The sequence below is a fragment of the Gobio gobio genome (assembly GCF_949357685.1).
Source record: "Gobio gobio genome assembly, chromosome: 10".
Classification (NCBI taxonomy): Eukaryota; Metazoa; Chordata; class Actinopteri; order Cypriniformes; family Gobionidae; genus Gobio; species Gobio gobio.
In genome coordinates this window covers 45,217,027-45,235,139 of record NC_137116.1, presented here as the reverse complement: position 1 = coordinate 45,235,139, position 18,113 = coordinate 45,217,027, and the positions used below count along the sequence as shown (strand labels likewise).

Here is an 18,113-nt window from a genome sequence, read left to right as displayed (position 1 = left end):
TGTGAAACAATCTGTCTAAGTGTTGTCAATCATAATGTGTCTAGAACTGGCACAGAATTTCTTTTCTGCACTGGCTGCACCTCAGTTGCCTTGCATTAAACTAGCTCCAGAGTCCCTGTGTGTGTGTGTGTGTGTGTGTGTGTGTGTGTGTGTGTGTGTGTGTGTGTGTGTGTGTGTGTGTGTGTGTGTGTGTGTGTGTGTGTGTGTGTGTGTGTGTGTGAGAGAGAGAGAGAGAGAGAGAGAGAGAGAGAGAGAGAGAGAGAGAGAGAGAGAGAGAGAGAGAGAGAGAGAGAGAGAGAGAGAGAGAGAGAGAGAGAGAGAGAGAGAGAGAGAGAGAGAGAGAGAGAGAGAGAGAGAGAGAGAACCTAGTTGCGTTTGACACTTGCAGTGAGAGAAGAGACTGCATCTGCATTCATCGGAGATTCAAAATGGCCTCCTGCAGAACCAGATGAAAGGGGCAGAGATGGTGAGATTGAATTTCCCCTCCCAATTACAGCCGCGTGGCCTCTTAGATCAGCCGTGCAGAAACATTTAATTACCAAAACCAATTACCCTAGTGGTAAATGTATCACAGTGAAAAATGCAAGGACTTACACATGAGGACTAGAGGACGCTGTGTATGGGTGTACAGCGCATGTTTGTGGAGATGTGTGTGTGTATCAGTGTCCACTCAGCGTGAGATCCAGGGTTGTGTTAAGAGCTTGTCTCATCTCTCATTCATCTCTGCATGACCTCTCATGTTTGCAGACTTATTAACTCTAAGAGGGTAATTCTCTCTCTCCTTTCCCTCCCAACAGTCCCTCTTTCTCATGCCCTTAATCTCTCTCCTTTATTTTACAGCCAACTCACTTTTTAAAGGAGAAGTTCACCTCCCAAAATCATAATTATGTCATGATTTACTCATTCCAAATGTCATCCATGTCATTATACGGATCATGTATGAGAATCTCCACATAGAAAATAATTACAAAACACTCTACTGTATATGACTCAGGCACTATATTCCTAGTCTAAAGCAATGTGGTTGCTTCGTGTGACAAACACACCATCAAACACGCTCATCTGCCTCTCCAGTGAACTATTAATTCAAGAACCGTTGTGATCAAATCATTGAATTACTTGAACTTCAGAACCGAATCAATGAGCAAGTCGTTCTTTTGCTTCTTTTGTACCAATGTACCAGTTGATCTATTTTATAAATCTGTCTGACTGATTTGTTTGCGAACTGCGTGTAATGCAACACAAACAACAACAAACAATACCAACAAAGAAAGCAAAGCAAGACATGAGTGCTTGAGTGTTCACATAGATTCAGAGTATAGATTTAAAGTGATTCTCTAACAGTTACAATTAGAGAGTTTTTTGGATTCAGAATCAGAGTGGTTCACTTTAATATATAAAAGAGAATTCGGATTCAAAGTGAATTTGCAGAACTCAGAACGGAATTCAGAACGGTTCACTGAGATTCAGAATCTATATTCGGAATGGGTTTGTTTGTGAACTGGACTGACTTGATCTTGAAACGATCAGCCCCATGATCTCAGTGGTTTACAGACCATTGTAGACAAGACTATTATCATATGCTTCAGATACTTGGAATATAAAGCACAAGTCATACAGACTACTTCCATGTTGTTTTTTGGTAAATTCTGAAGTTTAGCAGCCATGCACTACAAACTACCGTCACTGTATTACAAAAACCCTTTAAAGTGTTAGTTTTTTGTTCAGTGGAAGAAAGTGAATCATTCAGGCTTGGAACAACACATGGGTGAGTAAATGATGACAATGTTAATTTTTGTCCACTCTCTCGCTTACTGACCCCTTTAATCCCCTCATCTATGTTGGTCTTTCTCTCTATCCCTAGGGTAGACAGGTGGGAGAGCAGTTTGCTTTCTCTCTCCGTTCCTTTGTATGTCTCATCTATGCTGTGCTTTTGTCTTACGATCTCACCCAGATTCAATGTCAGGTGTCACTTTCAGTGTTAAATAAGTCATTTTCTCTCTTTTTCTCTCTTTTCTCGCCTGGAGGGGATTAAGTCATCCTTCACTCTTCCCACACAGACACCTTTCAATAAAAAACTCCCTTTCACTCTCATTGAAGTCAGACAAAATACCCTGCATTCCAGAAGCAGAAAGGGTGTGTGGAAGGAAGATATCTGCACTGGTCATGCGTGGGCAGCTGTGGGGACCGCTGGCAGCTTTTGACACCCTCTCTATTTTGCACATAGCACAGAAAAAACTGATTTCCTGAAAATTTGCCACAGGCAGCTCTGGTGATGGCACCTTTGAGTGTGAGCAGCGGGCACAAATAATGTTACTCGCACATATATAAGCATTTAACATGAATAAATGCGTGTTGTTGTTTAACAGTGTTTTGTTGATATGAGTGTGTGTTTGTATGGGTCAGGTTTTGCCTCCATTGCAGGAACTAGCCAATGATGGGTCTACAATGAAAACAGCTCAATAAGCATATTAACTCTTTCCCCGCCAAACACAGCATTTTCCGTTATTTGTGAAAAAACGCTTTCCTGCCAAACACTGAATTTTCCGGGTTTTCACTGTTACACGCTAAGGGGGCGCTATTATTACGCATCTTCTGAATGAGTACAGAATCTCCTGATCAAAACACAGGCGAAGAGGACGCAAAAAAACAAGCGATCGTATGCAAGCAGATGCATTTGTAAAATAACATGTTCATCAACATTAAAACATCATATCGTCGCTGCCCGATGAAACTCACGTATGTCCAAAACGGTTACTTTTCAGGAAGTGAAAAAAACACCGTATTTCAAAAGCAGTTGAATGTAGCGTTGTCATACTTGGTACGGCATCTTTACATGTCACCATATTCTTGCCAGTGTAATGATATAATCCACATTTGACCAAAATTGAGTTTAAATGGACATACGTGTATATTTTACAGTAACGGTGGTCGATACGCATTCTTCCGATCATTAATTAGAATGGCCAAGTCGCGTTTCAAATTGACAGAGGAATACGTGCTGGACATTCTCAGCCTCTGGCAAGCGGTGATAGCAGTATGAGTGAGGCATGTTCTAGTGACAATCATGACAGTAGCATTACAGGCTATAATTTGATCAGTTTGACTAAGAAAAAAAAGGCTGAATCTTATCAATGAGACCGAGTTTATTTACATACTAGCAAGCAAACTAATCTGTGAAGAACTAGATTAGAACTAAACTGTGGAGAGCTTCAATGTCGTACTTTCGGCTATCCAGTGCTGAGTTTCGATGAAACAACTTCACGAGACCGGCGAGATGCTTCCACAGGGCGGGAGATACGCGGCGTGATTGACAGCTTTGACACCAAATGGATATACGTGAAAATCAGATGACATAATTTCACAACTTTTCATTGGCCATTTAGATATGTGAAGCATACTGTATACGGAAATGAACCCGGACATTCAATCCGTCGAAAAATCGAAAAATCGGCAAAATGGACATACGTGGTTTTCATCGGACAGCGACGATATAAAATCAAAACTGCCTAATGTTACTGAATGAAATGTTGACCCAGGACGTGCTATAGGACTGTGCAAGCAGTTGGGGTGTTGATGGACTCAATCTACTCTGTGTTTGATCATCGCTCTGAATCTGATCTGGATGTAATCTTTGACAAAAGCGTGATTTTCTCAGCTTTTTGTTCAAAATGTTGCTTTTTTTTTTTTTTTTACGAGACCTACCCATATTTAAGTGTTGATAAAAAAGGAACGCATGAAGCTAGAAAAATTTTTTTGTTTTGTTTTAAAAAGCAGATATATTGCATGCTCAGATATTCATACAACAAAATATTCTAAGGGCAATTACATTTTTGTGAAAATTATCAAAAACCCTGGCGGTGGCTGGCAACTTTTTAAAAAAACGCTGGCGGGGAAAGAGTTAAATGTCTGAATAATGAAAATATAAAATAATTGAAACCCCCCCCCTAAATAAAACGCTAAATTTGTCTAAAAATGTATATGTAAAGTCAAAAAACATGAAAACCCAACGTGTGTGTGTGTGCGTTAATACAAATATATACATTTCGATAAGTAAATGTGTGTGAGAATATCCACTCACCTCATGTTTTCCCTTCATTCTACAGATTCTGATGTCATTTTTGTTGGATTCCCATGTCCTCTTCTGTAACAGAGGTAACTCCAGTAATGAGTGACTGTTCATTTCCAGCAAGTATGTGTATATGCGCGTGTGTTTGTGTTCTCACCTTGCTGTAAAACATCTCTTCTCCCACCACGTTGTCCAGCTCCACTCTGAAAAGGTCATCTCTGACACACAAGCACAGTGAAAGAAAGAGTGAGACTGTGAACCACCACAGAGCAGTAAACGCACAACACTGCAAAACAATCCTTTTCTTAATTAGAAATGTCAGAATTAATATCTAAATATCTATTGTTTACTATTACATAACATACCACAATTAGATTAACACTTAACACAAGAAAAAAAACAAAAACTTTTAATGAGGTGTATGCTTAAAGGAACACGCCACTTTTTAAAAAAAATAGGCCCATTTTCCAACTCCCCTAGAGTTAAACAGTACGGCAGCAAAGTTCCTTGATTATTACGCATCAGGAATGAGAGTATAGTTCCTAGCCATATCGGGCCTAGAAAATCACAACTTTTCATTTTCCGTCAGTCTTAGTCCACGATGTAGTTTCATATAGGAAAAATATCAAAAGTCTAGTGCTAACGGTCTAATCAGATTCAATGATCTATGCTAAGCTATGCTAAAAGTTCTACCGCCAGACCCGGAGATCGGCTGAATGGATTCGAAAACGGTAAAACTCAACTATTTAACTCTAGTGGAGTTGGAAAATGAGCCTATTTTAAAACAAGAAAAATAAACTCGAGATCAAACATTTTTTGCAGTGAACAAATATCTGAAATCCAAAGTCCTCACACACTGAAGCATAATGTGTATTCTTCAAATATTTAACAAATGAATATTACATTCTTGTTCCTACATTAATTCGCCCAGATCCGCCATCTCAGTGCAAACACTCAGTTAAACAATTCACCACAGCCCGTCCTACATAATCACGATTCTTTGCATTATGATATGCCTGATTTCCCCTCCATAATTCATAACCCACCCCCACACTGCATGCATGTTGCATGCAGCTCCTCATCTTGAACACAACATCCAGTGCTTCAGCACTTCCTGCAACCACTTTAATAATCTTTCTATAACCTTGTGGCATCTATTAAAGTCTCCATGAATCTGATCTCTTTTAATCAAGGCGTGTTTGGTGTTATAGAGTACCGTGGTTTATGCCTGAATATTGATCAAGGACTAAGAGCTGCCGTGCGGCCCGATGAGAGAGCTGGAGAATTTTAAATCGTGAGAATCTCTTTTTCCTTCTGAAATGTTGTAATCTGTGAATTTGCCAAGCTCACAGACCAGCCCATGCTATTGCAGTAGTGTTGATCTTGTCTTTCACAGACTTCAATCTGTATTACTGCTCTGTACACATATCAACAAAAATGTAGACTCCGTGTGTATGTGTGTGTTTGAGTGTTCTTGAAGAGAGTCTGATGAGATGGACTATAAATTATTCAATCCCTCTCTGTGTGGTTTGTTAAAATGAATCCCCCTTGGCCATTCCCTCTCTGAGCAGGGCGGCCCCTAAGTGCCCTGGTTAAAATTATCATACACTTACACAGTGCTTGCCTTATTTAGAGAGCACAAACTTTAAGCAGACACAATAATTCAAGCAGTAAAGCAAAGCAAGAGGTCTGTTTGGAGTTTAACAGTACTGTCACATTTACATGAACATAAAAACAGGCTTCATGGTTACACAAGGTTACCAAAAAACACTGATGGTTTGGGCAAGACATGCACACCATTGGCAAGAATAGAATAGACAGGGGCCAGTGAAAACTCTCTTTTTGAGTCCCTCTGTTTGTACATTTTCTGTTCTCTCACTCTTTCTTTTTTCTCGTACAGAAACTTTACTCTTTCTTTTTTCAAAATGTCATCATGTAACAACTTGCATAGTGAGCTATAGAGATAAATAAATAACTGGGTATCCATCTATATACTGTTATGTGAACTTGGAGATGGAACTTGGAGAAAAAATGCTAGATGGAAAAAAACAGGCAGAAAAACAGGATACAGAATTGCAATTTGCAGTATGTCCTGACAAAATTTGATGGTTGGCTTAAAGCCTTGTTCAGTGGGGATGGATGGATGGATTGGATGGATGGATTTTGCACAAAACGTTTCAGAACTTTCCACATTTTTCCTTTCCATGAGATCAGAACTGCAATTTTTACCTGGCGGATCTACATACTTTTCTTACCATCTATCTCTTTTTAGCTTACCCATTTGATTTTATCTCACTCTATCTATCTTTCTCTCTCTGTTATTTTGTCTGAATGACGGAGTGCATTTGACCACCTTTACTGTATTATTGCATTACAGTTATGCATTTGGCAGACACTTATCCAAAGCGACTTACATTGCATTCATTGTATGTTTTATCAGTTCATGCAGGACTGCTGAGAGAAGGATTATGCTGTGCAGTGTGTTTGGTACAATACTTTGCCCTCCCTCATTCAGTGCTAAAAATTAATGACCATCCTGATGAGCAGAAAGAGGCCTGAGAGACGCAGGATGTCTCATGGGGGGGCTGACTATATTTAACATATAGGAGACAGCTAAAAGAGTAAGTGTATCGGTCAGTTGCAGTGCTACGGGAGACGCAGGAGGTCTCACACCGTTTGTCCCATGCCCCACGGCATCTGTGTGGCAGCCCTGACGGCAGCTGAGTCCTTGATTTCTCTGCACCAGTAGAGGCTCTACGTCAGTCAGGCGGTGTTTCCATGACCTTAGGAGGTCAGCCGGAACCTGTCCCGCACTGTTAGTGACAGGTTCGAGGGTAGAATGTGTTGAGTTTCACTCCTGAGCTTAATTGAAAGACTTGACCTTTTGATGAGGTCAAACACAACGAGGTGGCTGAGGCTTGATTTAATGTGACTTAACCAGGTCGCCGCTGGCAATCTAAGTCGCCCTCCTCTAGTTACTCGAACATTAATTATTTATACAGATCACAAAAGAAACACCTCATTTGTCTTATAGGTGTATTTATTTATGGCATGGTCTGATTCTTTCCCCCCCGAGTCTGAGGCTAATATGCAGTTGCTTGCGTGGAAGTCGAGAAATTTGTGGAGGGAACCAAGTGTATTTTAAAAAAAATATACTTCAGTCCTCTCCTCCCTGACCAGGTGTTACAAGGTAAACCTCTGAAGGGGTTGAGAGGCTGGTCGCTTTTTTGGGTCACGGTCTTGAGCAGTTATGCTAATGCTAACAGGATTTAACCCGTCTGCATCCCTTATCACACTTGAGCACACCGTTTCAGACTTTATTCAGTCAATCCAGGCTGTCTATATCCTTGACTTGAAACTTCACCGACTCGCTCTCCCTCTCTCCACAGCATTGCCTCCTTTTTATTTCACTCGATGTTGCCGTTGTTATTGAAAGCTCCCTCTCGAGTCATCGGCTAAATAAATCTCCTTTTCCACAGAGGTCATTTTCTGTTGGCTACGGCAAACACCTCCATTTACTACAGACACTGATAGGTACATACAGTTTGCTGACTGCACACAGCGGGGCTTGAATTTCATCGAATTACGCCGGCCACAGTGGTACCACGTTGGAAAGCGTATGCGAAACAGTTGAGCTTCTTTAGGCCAAAGACTTCTGGCCTTTTTTATGAGAGCCTCTAGTCTGGGCATTCTAATATGGCACTTTGTGATATATTTATTTTTGAGGTTTAATTTGTGACATGGTCGAGCGGGCAGGTCATTTCCTGACACGGTATGAGGGACTTTATTAGAGTACAACACCTCCCCCTCCGGACCCCTACAGATTTTGATAACTATCACCATATGTTTGAACTCTCCCAATGGACGTGCCAGCCATCTTTGGGAAGGATGCTGCAAAAATTCACAAAAACAGCTTATTTATCTAAAGCACCAAACCTAATGAAGTTTTATTTTTGTTTATCTGACTATTCCTAACACTGGCTCCTGTGAGGTAGGCAAAAAAATGCAAGAAAGCAAAAACATCATTGACCCTGTGACCTCTTTAAAGCCCCACACCGCCTAAAATAAAACACTACAGGTGTTAAAGATTTACATTTATAACCTAGTACCACCACAATGAGAAACACAGCATGCTTCTTAAATGGACTGTTCAGTCAAATTAAAATTGGCAACATTTACATTTAGACTCGTGTCATGAGGCTTACCAAAAAGAAAATTAAATAAAGTAAAAAATAAATAAATAAATAAAACCAAAAATTGACATAGATATTTTGAAGAATTAAAGTTTTTTGTCCATAAAATGAAAGCCAATGGGGTTGAAACAACAATTTTAAAAATTGCCACAGAAGAAAGAAAGCCATACAGGTTTGGAACAACACGACGTTCAGTAAATGCTGGCAGAATGTTAATTTTTGAGTGAATTATCTCTTTAAATACCTTTGAAAGCCGTTTAATTGCCATCTACAAAAAGCAGCAGTTCAGACTCTTGATCTCAAAAGAGATTGTTTTTGAATGTCACATAATTTACTTAAACACACATCATGCAGGTAATTACAGATACTGATGTAACAATAATTACAGGGTACGCCCATGCTAATCAGCATTATTTCACACCCTACCTGGCTCCGATGTAAAGGGTACGGTTGACCTGCAGAATCCTCTGAATGTGTAAGGGCTCCTGTCTGAGAGATGAGCGATGGGGTCGTCCGAGAAACACAGGATACCTTCTCACCACTGAGGAAAAGGAGAGTAAAAGAGACAGTGAGTGATAAAAGGAAAGGGTTGACAGAGGGTTGTTTCATCTTTTCATTGCACTTATAGTGGTGGGGAGGTGATCCGTTAAGGCGAGAGGCGTTCGATCACTTGCGAGTCACACTTGAGATAAATGTTGACAGCTGCCTGTGGTTGCTCTTCAGTGCTTTTCACAGATAAAGTCTGTCCTCATCATATGTTCGGCCTAGTCAAGTAGTGTTGTTACCAGGGGTGTAAAATGTACTGAGAAATTATACTTATCCTGAAACCTGTTGAATGCAATATGTACCTGGAAGTAGGAAAGCACCAAGCACGATAAATAAATAAATAAATAAAGTACATTATAATTAAAAATGTACATTAATGAAAAACTATAAAAATAAACAAACAAACAAACTCTCTTTAAATAAAATGTATTGCTGCCATTATCTTGTAGGAATTATCCTCAAACCTGTTCCCTTAAATTGTTGCTTGAAATGTTTCAACTTTAAATTAATCAAAATATAAAAAAACTAAATTATTTTACATTTGTTTGATATTTTAATGTAGTTGTATCTGGAAGAAGGAAAGCATCAAAGCAAGATCAGGGATAAAATAAAACTAAATAAATGTCAAATTACAGTAATGAATGAAAAAGTACATAATGTATATTAAAAATGAAAAATAATAAAATTAACAAACCATTAACGTTATTGTCATTTAATTATCTTTACATTTAAAAAAAAATTATATGTCTAAATATATAAAGCTGAATTTATCTTTTAGGATTTTTAGGAAGAAGGTACCTCATGTTCTCGATCGTAAAGGTGTGGTCAAATTTATCGTTGCTTGCCGAAATCCAGAATCTCCCAAAATAATACATCATAGTAATGAAGTACAATTACTCAAGTACTTTACACCCCTGTTTGTTACTCTCATCCTGTATCTGTTGCTCTCAGTATGTGATAAGACTCTCCCTGGAGCTTCCCGCAGCTCCTTGTCTCTTTATTTTCCTACCAGGAGCGTTACAAAACCCCTTGCTTTTCTCATCTTTCACCTTAGATAGACCTGAATGAGTTATGCTGGGATGCATGGAATCAATATTATTGATGTGTGATCAATCACATGCCTGCTCTGCATAAGAAAGTGAAAGCTGAGAGCCTGACAGCGCAGACGGGGCCCAACCATGATCTTGACTGACTGCATGTGAAATGGAGACATCGTTACCTTCAGTGGGGATGAAGTTCAGAGGTCCCGGCTCCTCAGGGAAGACCGCACACACCATCCGCAGCAGCCAGAAGAGCCAGATGAAAGGTTTGGCTACAGTCGTCATGGTAGCGGTGCTCCGGCACTACGAAAGGAACATCCAGAAAAGAGTCAGGTGAGGTGGCGATCTAGCAAGATTTCCAGTCACATTGACTAAGTGAACAAAACTACCACTCTAATAGACTCTAACGCATCTCTATCATTACCCCAGAGATTAGGATCAGCAATTAAGTCATCCACCAATAGAATTTGTGTCAGTCAGCCCTAATGGTCCATTCGATGTGGTGTGTCACAGAACTGTCATCAAAGACACGGGACCCAGGACTGAACTGCCTGGACGTCTAACAAAAGGTCTTCACACTGAGCCAGAAATGGGGAGGGGGGGTCAAAGCATGTGTGAGTGAGAGGCTCTGTTTAAAAACCTAGAGCTGCCCTGCTGTTTACTGCCTACATAGGCAGCATCTTAACTGAAATGCACATAGAAATAAATGATTTGAAACGCTCCAAATAGGAAGTATCCGATAGGGATTTTTTTTGTTATAAGCCTTGAACCAAATAAACCAGCTCCGAGGTGAATCACAACATTACAAACTTTGATTTGAAGCAAAAAAGTATTTGAAAACTGAATAAAAAGACAAAAAGGTACAAGATTGGGCACTTAACAGCTTTGATAAGGGACAGAATTAGAATGCCATGAAGCATTATATATATATATAGAAACAATATATATATCTTACATTCACTGCAAAAAGTGCATATGTATAGGGAGACTGGCATGATTTGCTTGTCACGATTCTCTGATTGGTGAAGATATCTGAGGAATCATGGGTAATGTATTTTTTTTTTTACCAGGAATTCCGCTGTTAAATATGATAAAAATGAAAAAAGTTTAAATAATGCAGACTGATGGCTTCAACAAAAGCATAAACCACTGATAAACAACATTGTAACTCACAGTAGTTTTGTTTTTAAAGGTTTATAAATTGTTGAAAATATTTTCCCCATGGATAAAATGTATGGGAGCCAGACTGTTGCACACTGTAGAGTTTGGTGTTACCACATGTTGTTAAGCTAACAATGACATCATCTGAGAATCATAAAAATATACAGTACACACATATTTCTATTTTTCATTTAGTGCTGAGAAGTGTCAATTAAAAAAAATCTACATTACTTCATTGTGACCGTCATCTTGAATGTTTCTTCACCTGCCACATTGCAATCTTGGATTGTAATGCCACATTTACATTATGCTTTTGGCAGATGATTTTATCGTGCATCTACTGCATTGAAAGCATACATTTTTAGATTTTGGCCAAAACAAGTGTATTATTTTAAGGTGCACGTATAATGCCTCCACTGCAGGTAGTAGTCACAAGTTCCTTATCACAAAGCGTGTGCGTGCCTGCATTTGTGTGCACTTGAAAAAGTTACCACAAGTAGAGATGGACTGGATCCCTGAAAATATTATATTTTTTCAGAACTTCTGCCCTCTTGAAAAAAGACGGCAGAAAGAGAGAAGATGTGATGGAAACACAAATGTCACTCAAATTATAGTGCAATGCAATCTATGTGGAAAATTACCTCTGCACTTCAGAGAGGCACAGAGAAGCTCTAGAGAACTGTCACAATAGTATTGCCTGTAATAGTCTAACGTAATGGTACTGTCTGAAAAAGGGATTTAAATGGACAGATGATACATGTACGATTGTGTGTATTGTATACTGGTTTGAGAGACACAACGCCATTTTAATAGCTTGAATTGTTGAAACACACTTTGTCTGTCCTCCAAGAAAAATGCCGTTAAATCCTCATGTTGTTCCAAACCTGTAAGAATTTCTTCTGTGAAACACAAGAGAAGGTATTTTAAAGAATTTTTTTCACAGTTTTTGTCCACACGAAAAAGTAATTAGTGTCCAAATCATCATTGGAAACCATTGATTTTCATTGTTTGTTTTTTGTTCCAAATAAGAAAGAAATGTATGGACTGAAACAACATTAGCCTGAACAAAAAATGGGAGAATTTAGATTTTTGGGTGAATTTTCCCCTTTAAACTTCAATAATTATCAACCGGGCTTTGATTAAGTCAGAAAAAATTTAACAACTTGACAGAACATAACAGTAAGCCATTCTGAGAAAGAGAACAAAGGGCCAATAATAGAACCCCAGAATTTATGAAAGGGCACAGTATGCTTTTCATACCTAATGAATGTACTATACAATGAACTGTTGTATCTGTACAAAAAAGAATGGCTGGAAAACCTGGGAAATTACAAGCCCAGTTGTCATGCGTTTCTGATATATTTCCCACAGTGGTCAGTGGTTTCAATAGCATGAAACTCAATCTAAGAATGAATAGCTAGAGCTCAGCTATCTCTCGGCTTGAGTGTTAACAAGCTGAGAACATTTGCTTTGAAACTTTAGTGGAAATGCTGTTTGTTACAGTCACAGTGCAAACATAAACAAATCAGCGTCAGTTGAGCTTTTCGGCACCGCAGTGCTAAGACGACACGCACATGTTTTAATATCTGACAGCCTCAATTTCTTTATTAAAAAAAAACCCTTCTCATTTTCCTGTGGCTAAGCACCAATTGAGTCGCACAATGCAAAACAGCCAGCTCTCATTTGTCAAAGCGTGGCCTTGCTGTCCAAAATGCACACGTAACATGTACACACACAACTACATCCATTGTGTGTCTATTTCTATAGTGAAACGATTTGTGACGTTTTATCAGGACTAACTATCTTTCCAGGACATTTCTAGAATTCCTCCTATTGAAGTCTGAACAAGGCCGCCCCACACACTAATAGTTCAACACCCAATGCAGCAAATTATGCTTAACAATAGGCTTACATGAAGGAGAAGAAAAAGAGAAAATGAAAAGAGGCCAATTGGGGAATGAAGGCAGACGGAACAGGATAGCTAAAACTAGAAGACGCTGCCATAAGTTGGTATCAGTGATTCTATTGTCTTGCTACAATTAATCATTTACGAGTATGCGCCAGGCCTCACGCATTTAATTAGCATAATTAGAAACTCTGTGCTATAGAGTTTCAGGGGACAGCAAGCTAAACAGATGCAGAGGGGGTGAAGTAAATACAAGCTTGGATATAACTTACACCGTCCCACTTTTAATTATGGCAAATGCTTTGTGACAGAGTTAATTCAGATAACATGATTGGTTTGTTTACATTATACTAACATTCAATGCTGTCCTAATAAAAATAGGAATGGGAATCTTATGATTCTGCTTCCGATTCCTCTTAACGATTCTAGTACCTTAACTGTTCAATAATTGTTTTTTATATTTGGAGAAAAGTCATTAAATTATATTGCCAAATGATGATATCATTTCGGTACAAAAATACATTGAACACAATACTTACAAAAATGTATGTTTACATAGCCTTACATAAAATAACAAAACTAAAACAAAGAAAAATGTATTAAAAAAACGGACAAAACTAATTCTTTATCTACACGTTATCTTATGAACAATCAGTCAGTAACTATACCGATTTAAGTATCATGACCCTTACAACACAATACAGTAACAAAGCAAGCTGTAGCCTATGCGTTTGCTTCATTAAAAAGAATCAACTCAAAGATGCAGTCTTTGGGCAAAATCCAGGGATTTCAATAGCATTTCCAATGACTGGGAATTTCAAGTGAGGGCGAAAGATTTCCCCACAGGTTCAAGTTGGTCATGCAAATTCACAGTGCTGACTAGGGCTTCCCCCTAATAGTCGACTAACCGTTGGTCGGTTAGTTGCAGAAAAAGAAAAAAAAACTTGACAGGCAGATTGTTAACAGTTGGTCCTTACCAAGCGGCAACTCCCCCAGTTTCTCTTGAAGCCAATATCGAAGTGACTTAAACTGCAATTCATCAACTGGCCACTAGGGACAGGCTCCAAAAGGGAGCAGAATCTCATTGAGCCCCATGTGAAAATGCCCAACTTTGCAGCAGAATAAAACATGTTTACAGCCTGGTACAAATTGTGGTTTTGGTCGATATAGCTAATTTTGCCCTTCATGATAACTTTGAGGGGGCTACATTTTTTTACAACTCATTCGTTAACATTTATATAAAGCCTTAAAGATCTGCATAATTAAAGGCGTGGCACTTTGAGTGACAGGTGGATTGCCGTTTGTTTGCTGTCTGTTAGTCATCACGTCACCTCAGCTCCAGCCATGTCCCGCCTCTTTGCCCATTTTTAGTTATCTGGGAGTGACGGATAGCGGAGATGGCAACGGCCAGCTCGACCCTACTTTATGCTTCAAAATGCTCTTCAGAATCCTATGGGTGACATCACAGACACTACGCCAATATTTTTTTTACAGTCTATGGTCCTTTACAGTATGTCGGGCAGGAAATCCAAACGTTCGCCTATCATCTATCAACCTCAAATATGGCTTATCACTTGACATGTACGTAGTATCAACTTTACATGGCCGCTCGCTCTAACATTAAAGGGTTAGTTCACCCAAAAATGAAAATTCTGTCATTAATTACTTACCCTCATGTCGTTCGACACCCGCAAGACCTCCGTTCATCTTCGGAACACAAATGAAGATATTTTAGTTGAAATCTGATGGCTCTGAAAGGCCTCCATTGGCACAATGCACGGTTCACTCTCAAGACCCTTAAAAGGTACTAAAGACGTCGTTACAAAGTCCATCTCACTACAGTGGTTCTACAATAACTTTATGGAGTGACGAGAATAGTTTTTGTGCGCAAAAAAACCCTAAATAACGACTTCTATAGTGATGACGATTTCAAAACACAGCATCATGAAGCTTCGAAGCGTTATGAATCAGTGAGTCTAATCATGATTCACATCGCGTGTTAAACCGCCAAACTGCTGAAATTTGGCGACCCAAACTGCTGAATCGACTCACTGATTCATAACGCTTCGAAGCTTCATGATGCTGTGTTTTGAAATCGTCATCAATATAGAAGTCGTTATTTAGGGTTTTTTTGCGCACAAAAACTATTCTCGTCACTCCATAAAGTTATTGTAGAACCACTGTAGTGAGATGGACTTTGTAACGACGTCTTTAGTACCTTTTAAGGGTCTTGAGAGTGAACCGTGCATTGTGCCAATGGAGGCCTTTCAGAGCCATCAGATGTCAACTAAAATATCTTCATTTGTGTTCTGAAGATGAACGGAGGTCTTACGGGTGTCGAACGACATGAGGGTAAGTAATTAATGACACAATTTTCATTTTTGGGTGAACTAACCCTTTAACCTACACTGTAAACTTGAATAAGTTATCAAAACTCTATTATTAAATCAGTTACATCAAATTCTTTAATATAAGAAATTTAAAGTTTAAGTAAGCAGATTTTTATTTTGTACTCAAATATTTGAAGTTAAGAGCAATTAATGTATGAGTAAGCCAATTCATACATCAACTCGAATATTTTTAGTAGTGGAAACTTGACTAACTAGCTAATTCAATAAATGCCACCTTGCTAATTGGTAACAATGCTTTTATACGCTGTATTGGCATAATGGCTCATTATGATGACGATTTATTTGGTTTATTAATATAAAATAGGTAAATAGCTATTATTAGGCGCAAATACAAGTGTTTGTGTGGAATCTATAGTATAGCGCTCACTGCATGATATGGAGGCGATGGCGCGACAACAACTTGAAATACTCCATCATTTTTGGTCATACAGAGCAATGTGTAGCACTTTATTTTAAAGTGATGTAGTTACATGTTACTAACCCAAGTAACTAACCCTCAACCTAACCGTAACTCTATAGTAACTTTTAGTAATTAGAAAGACTTCAACACTTAAAATATTATACACATCACTTTTAATTAATATTTGGCTCAAACAACAACAATAGGATTCACATGCCTCTATAGAGCTTTGCCTGTCAATGTAATTACTAACGTTTGAGAAGGTAATTATCTGAATGAGGTCATTAAGATACCGTGAGAGGAGCACGTATCTCTGTCTGACCATTAAGAAGCTGTTACTCAAGATAACAAATTACTTAGCTAATCAATAATAGCTCGGTAGCGTAGGCTGCTTAATGAACTCTCATCTACTGCCAATAGTCTGAGGAATGATTGGTCAATTGAGACCAGAGAACAAAAACAGAGGACGTGACAACTCAAAGCTGGAGATCATGAGTAGAATGAGTAGCTGCCTACCAGAAAGCAGGTCTCCATGCTAATGTCAAGCTGCATCCTGGGAATTTCAAGGACGTTAAACCTGGTTGAAATTAAAATGCTTTGTGTATGAATACGATTATTATGAGCCCTATTCTCTGCCTTTAAAAGGCATGACGTTCTGAAGATATGTATTCTGGGTAAAAGAAGAAAGTCACTGATTTCATTAGGGACCCCTGAGGGATTTGAACACGATAAATCATCTAAGGATTTGAGAGCAAACTTCATTTATGTGTGTCCCAGATAAAATACTGATAATGAGTGTAGAGAATGGCATTAATGAGAGAAGTGATCAGTAATAAAGGGCTGAATTAACACATACATTATCGGACCCGAACGATCAGAGAGAACAGAAATTAAACCACTATCTGACATTTGCTTCTAATTTGTGAAGCTGAAGGTAAAGAATGTCTTGGTACATTTGAGCAGCTACAGCATATCATAATCTGTAATGGATCGATTCACTTACATAAGGCCCCTAACAAAGTGCATATTTTCATGCTCCAAGCAACAGCGACAGAACATTTGCTATGGGAAACTGCTTCACGGCCTGGCCTTGACCTCTCATGAAACCCACACTGTGACATCATGTTATCAGATTTGCCTTAAAGGCTCCAGGATGCAAACTATGTTAATCCACCACAGTCAACATCAATCTTTTGGCATCGCAACAAAAGTTTGCTATAATAATCAGACAGTTTTCTATCAGCAGCCAGTTTATCACAAATTATTTATGATCTGAACTCCCAAATGGAGTCAAGGCATATATATACACACACACACACACATTTTATTCACAGTGGAAATTCAAAGCGCTTTAAATAAACAAATATATATATATATATATATATATATATATATATATATATATATATTTATATTTATATTTATATTTATATTTTTATATATATATATATATATATATATATATATATATATATATATATATATATATATATATATATATATATATTCATAACAGATGTATAAGAAATAAATAGAAATATAAAGTACAATCAATGATAGAAAAAGAAACATTAAAGATATAGATAATACAAAGGTGAAACTTCTGTCATCATTTACTCACCATCATGTTGTTCCAAACCTGTATGACTTACTTTCTTCAGCAGAACACAAAATAAGTATGAAATTCAATGCAGTCCACTGTTGTTTTGGACCCTACTAACTTTAATTGTATGTAACAGTTCAAACACCTTAAAATCTTATTCTGTGTTTCGCAGAACAGTCATACAGGTTTTGAACGATATATGATGTGAGTAAATGATGACAAGTACATTTTTGGGTGAACTGTCGCTTTAAAGGGTTACTTCAGCGATTTAGAATTAAGCTTTGTATCAGTAGAAACCCCGGTAGTATATTCAAATTATCGTACTTTCCCCCCTCATATCCCCCTGAGACGAGAGGATTAAGCATTTTATTTCTGGAAAAAATCCTCTGATGACGCAAATATCATCATTGGAGGATTTTTTGGCCAGAGGCTAAAGACTACAGCCAGTAGTAGGAGTTAGTTCTGCCTGTTTTCAACCCGCCCACAGGGGAGGGATCTAACTTACAGAATTGGCATTAATAACGGAGCGGTGCAGAGCAAAGTAAGTGTTTCAACTTTTCAATGAATTCCTATGAAAGTTTAGCTTCCATAGGCATGATCTGAAAAAGCGCAAGACTGGAAACGCGCCGTGAATTACTGCCGCGCTTACCTCAGCTCTGCTCAGCTCTTTGCTCTCGTGATGAATGAAATCTGACTCCTGCTGCGTCTGTGCCGTGCCTTTCGTTCGGCTCACTCACACATTATTGAAAAGACACGTTCGGTTTTTAATTGTAGTGTTTATTCT

The 18,113-nt window shown here is 38.5% G+C and overlaps 1 protein-coding gene across 2 annotated transcripts in view; it reads right to left on the bottom strand.

The window, feature by feature from the left end:
- The window catches only part of sema6bb (sema domain, transmembrane domain (TM), and cytoplasmic domain, (semaphorin) 6Bb), a 141,106-nt gene that overhangs the window by 54,933 nt on the left and 68,060 nt on the right, over positions 1-18,113 (bottom strand). For both annotated transcript variants that reach the window (XM_079827855.1, XM_079827854.1), the window contains 4 exons: positions 10,028-10,151; positions 8,689-8,803; positions 4,227-4,287; positions 4,082-4,144 (listed from right to left, as the gene is read on the bottom strand). In XM_079827855.1, coding sequence (XP_079683981.1) covers positions 4,082-4,144; positions 4,227-4,287; positions 8,689-8,803; positions 10,028-10,133 — 345 coding nt within the window. In that variant the 5' untranslated portion in view covers positions 10,134-10,151. The remainder of the gene's footprint in view (positions 1-4,081; positions 4,145-4,226; positions 4,288-8,688; positions 8,804-10,027; positions 10,152-18,113) is intronic.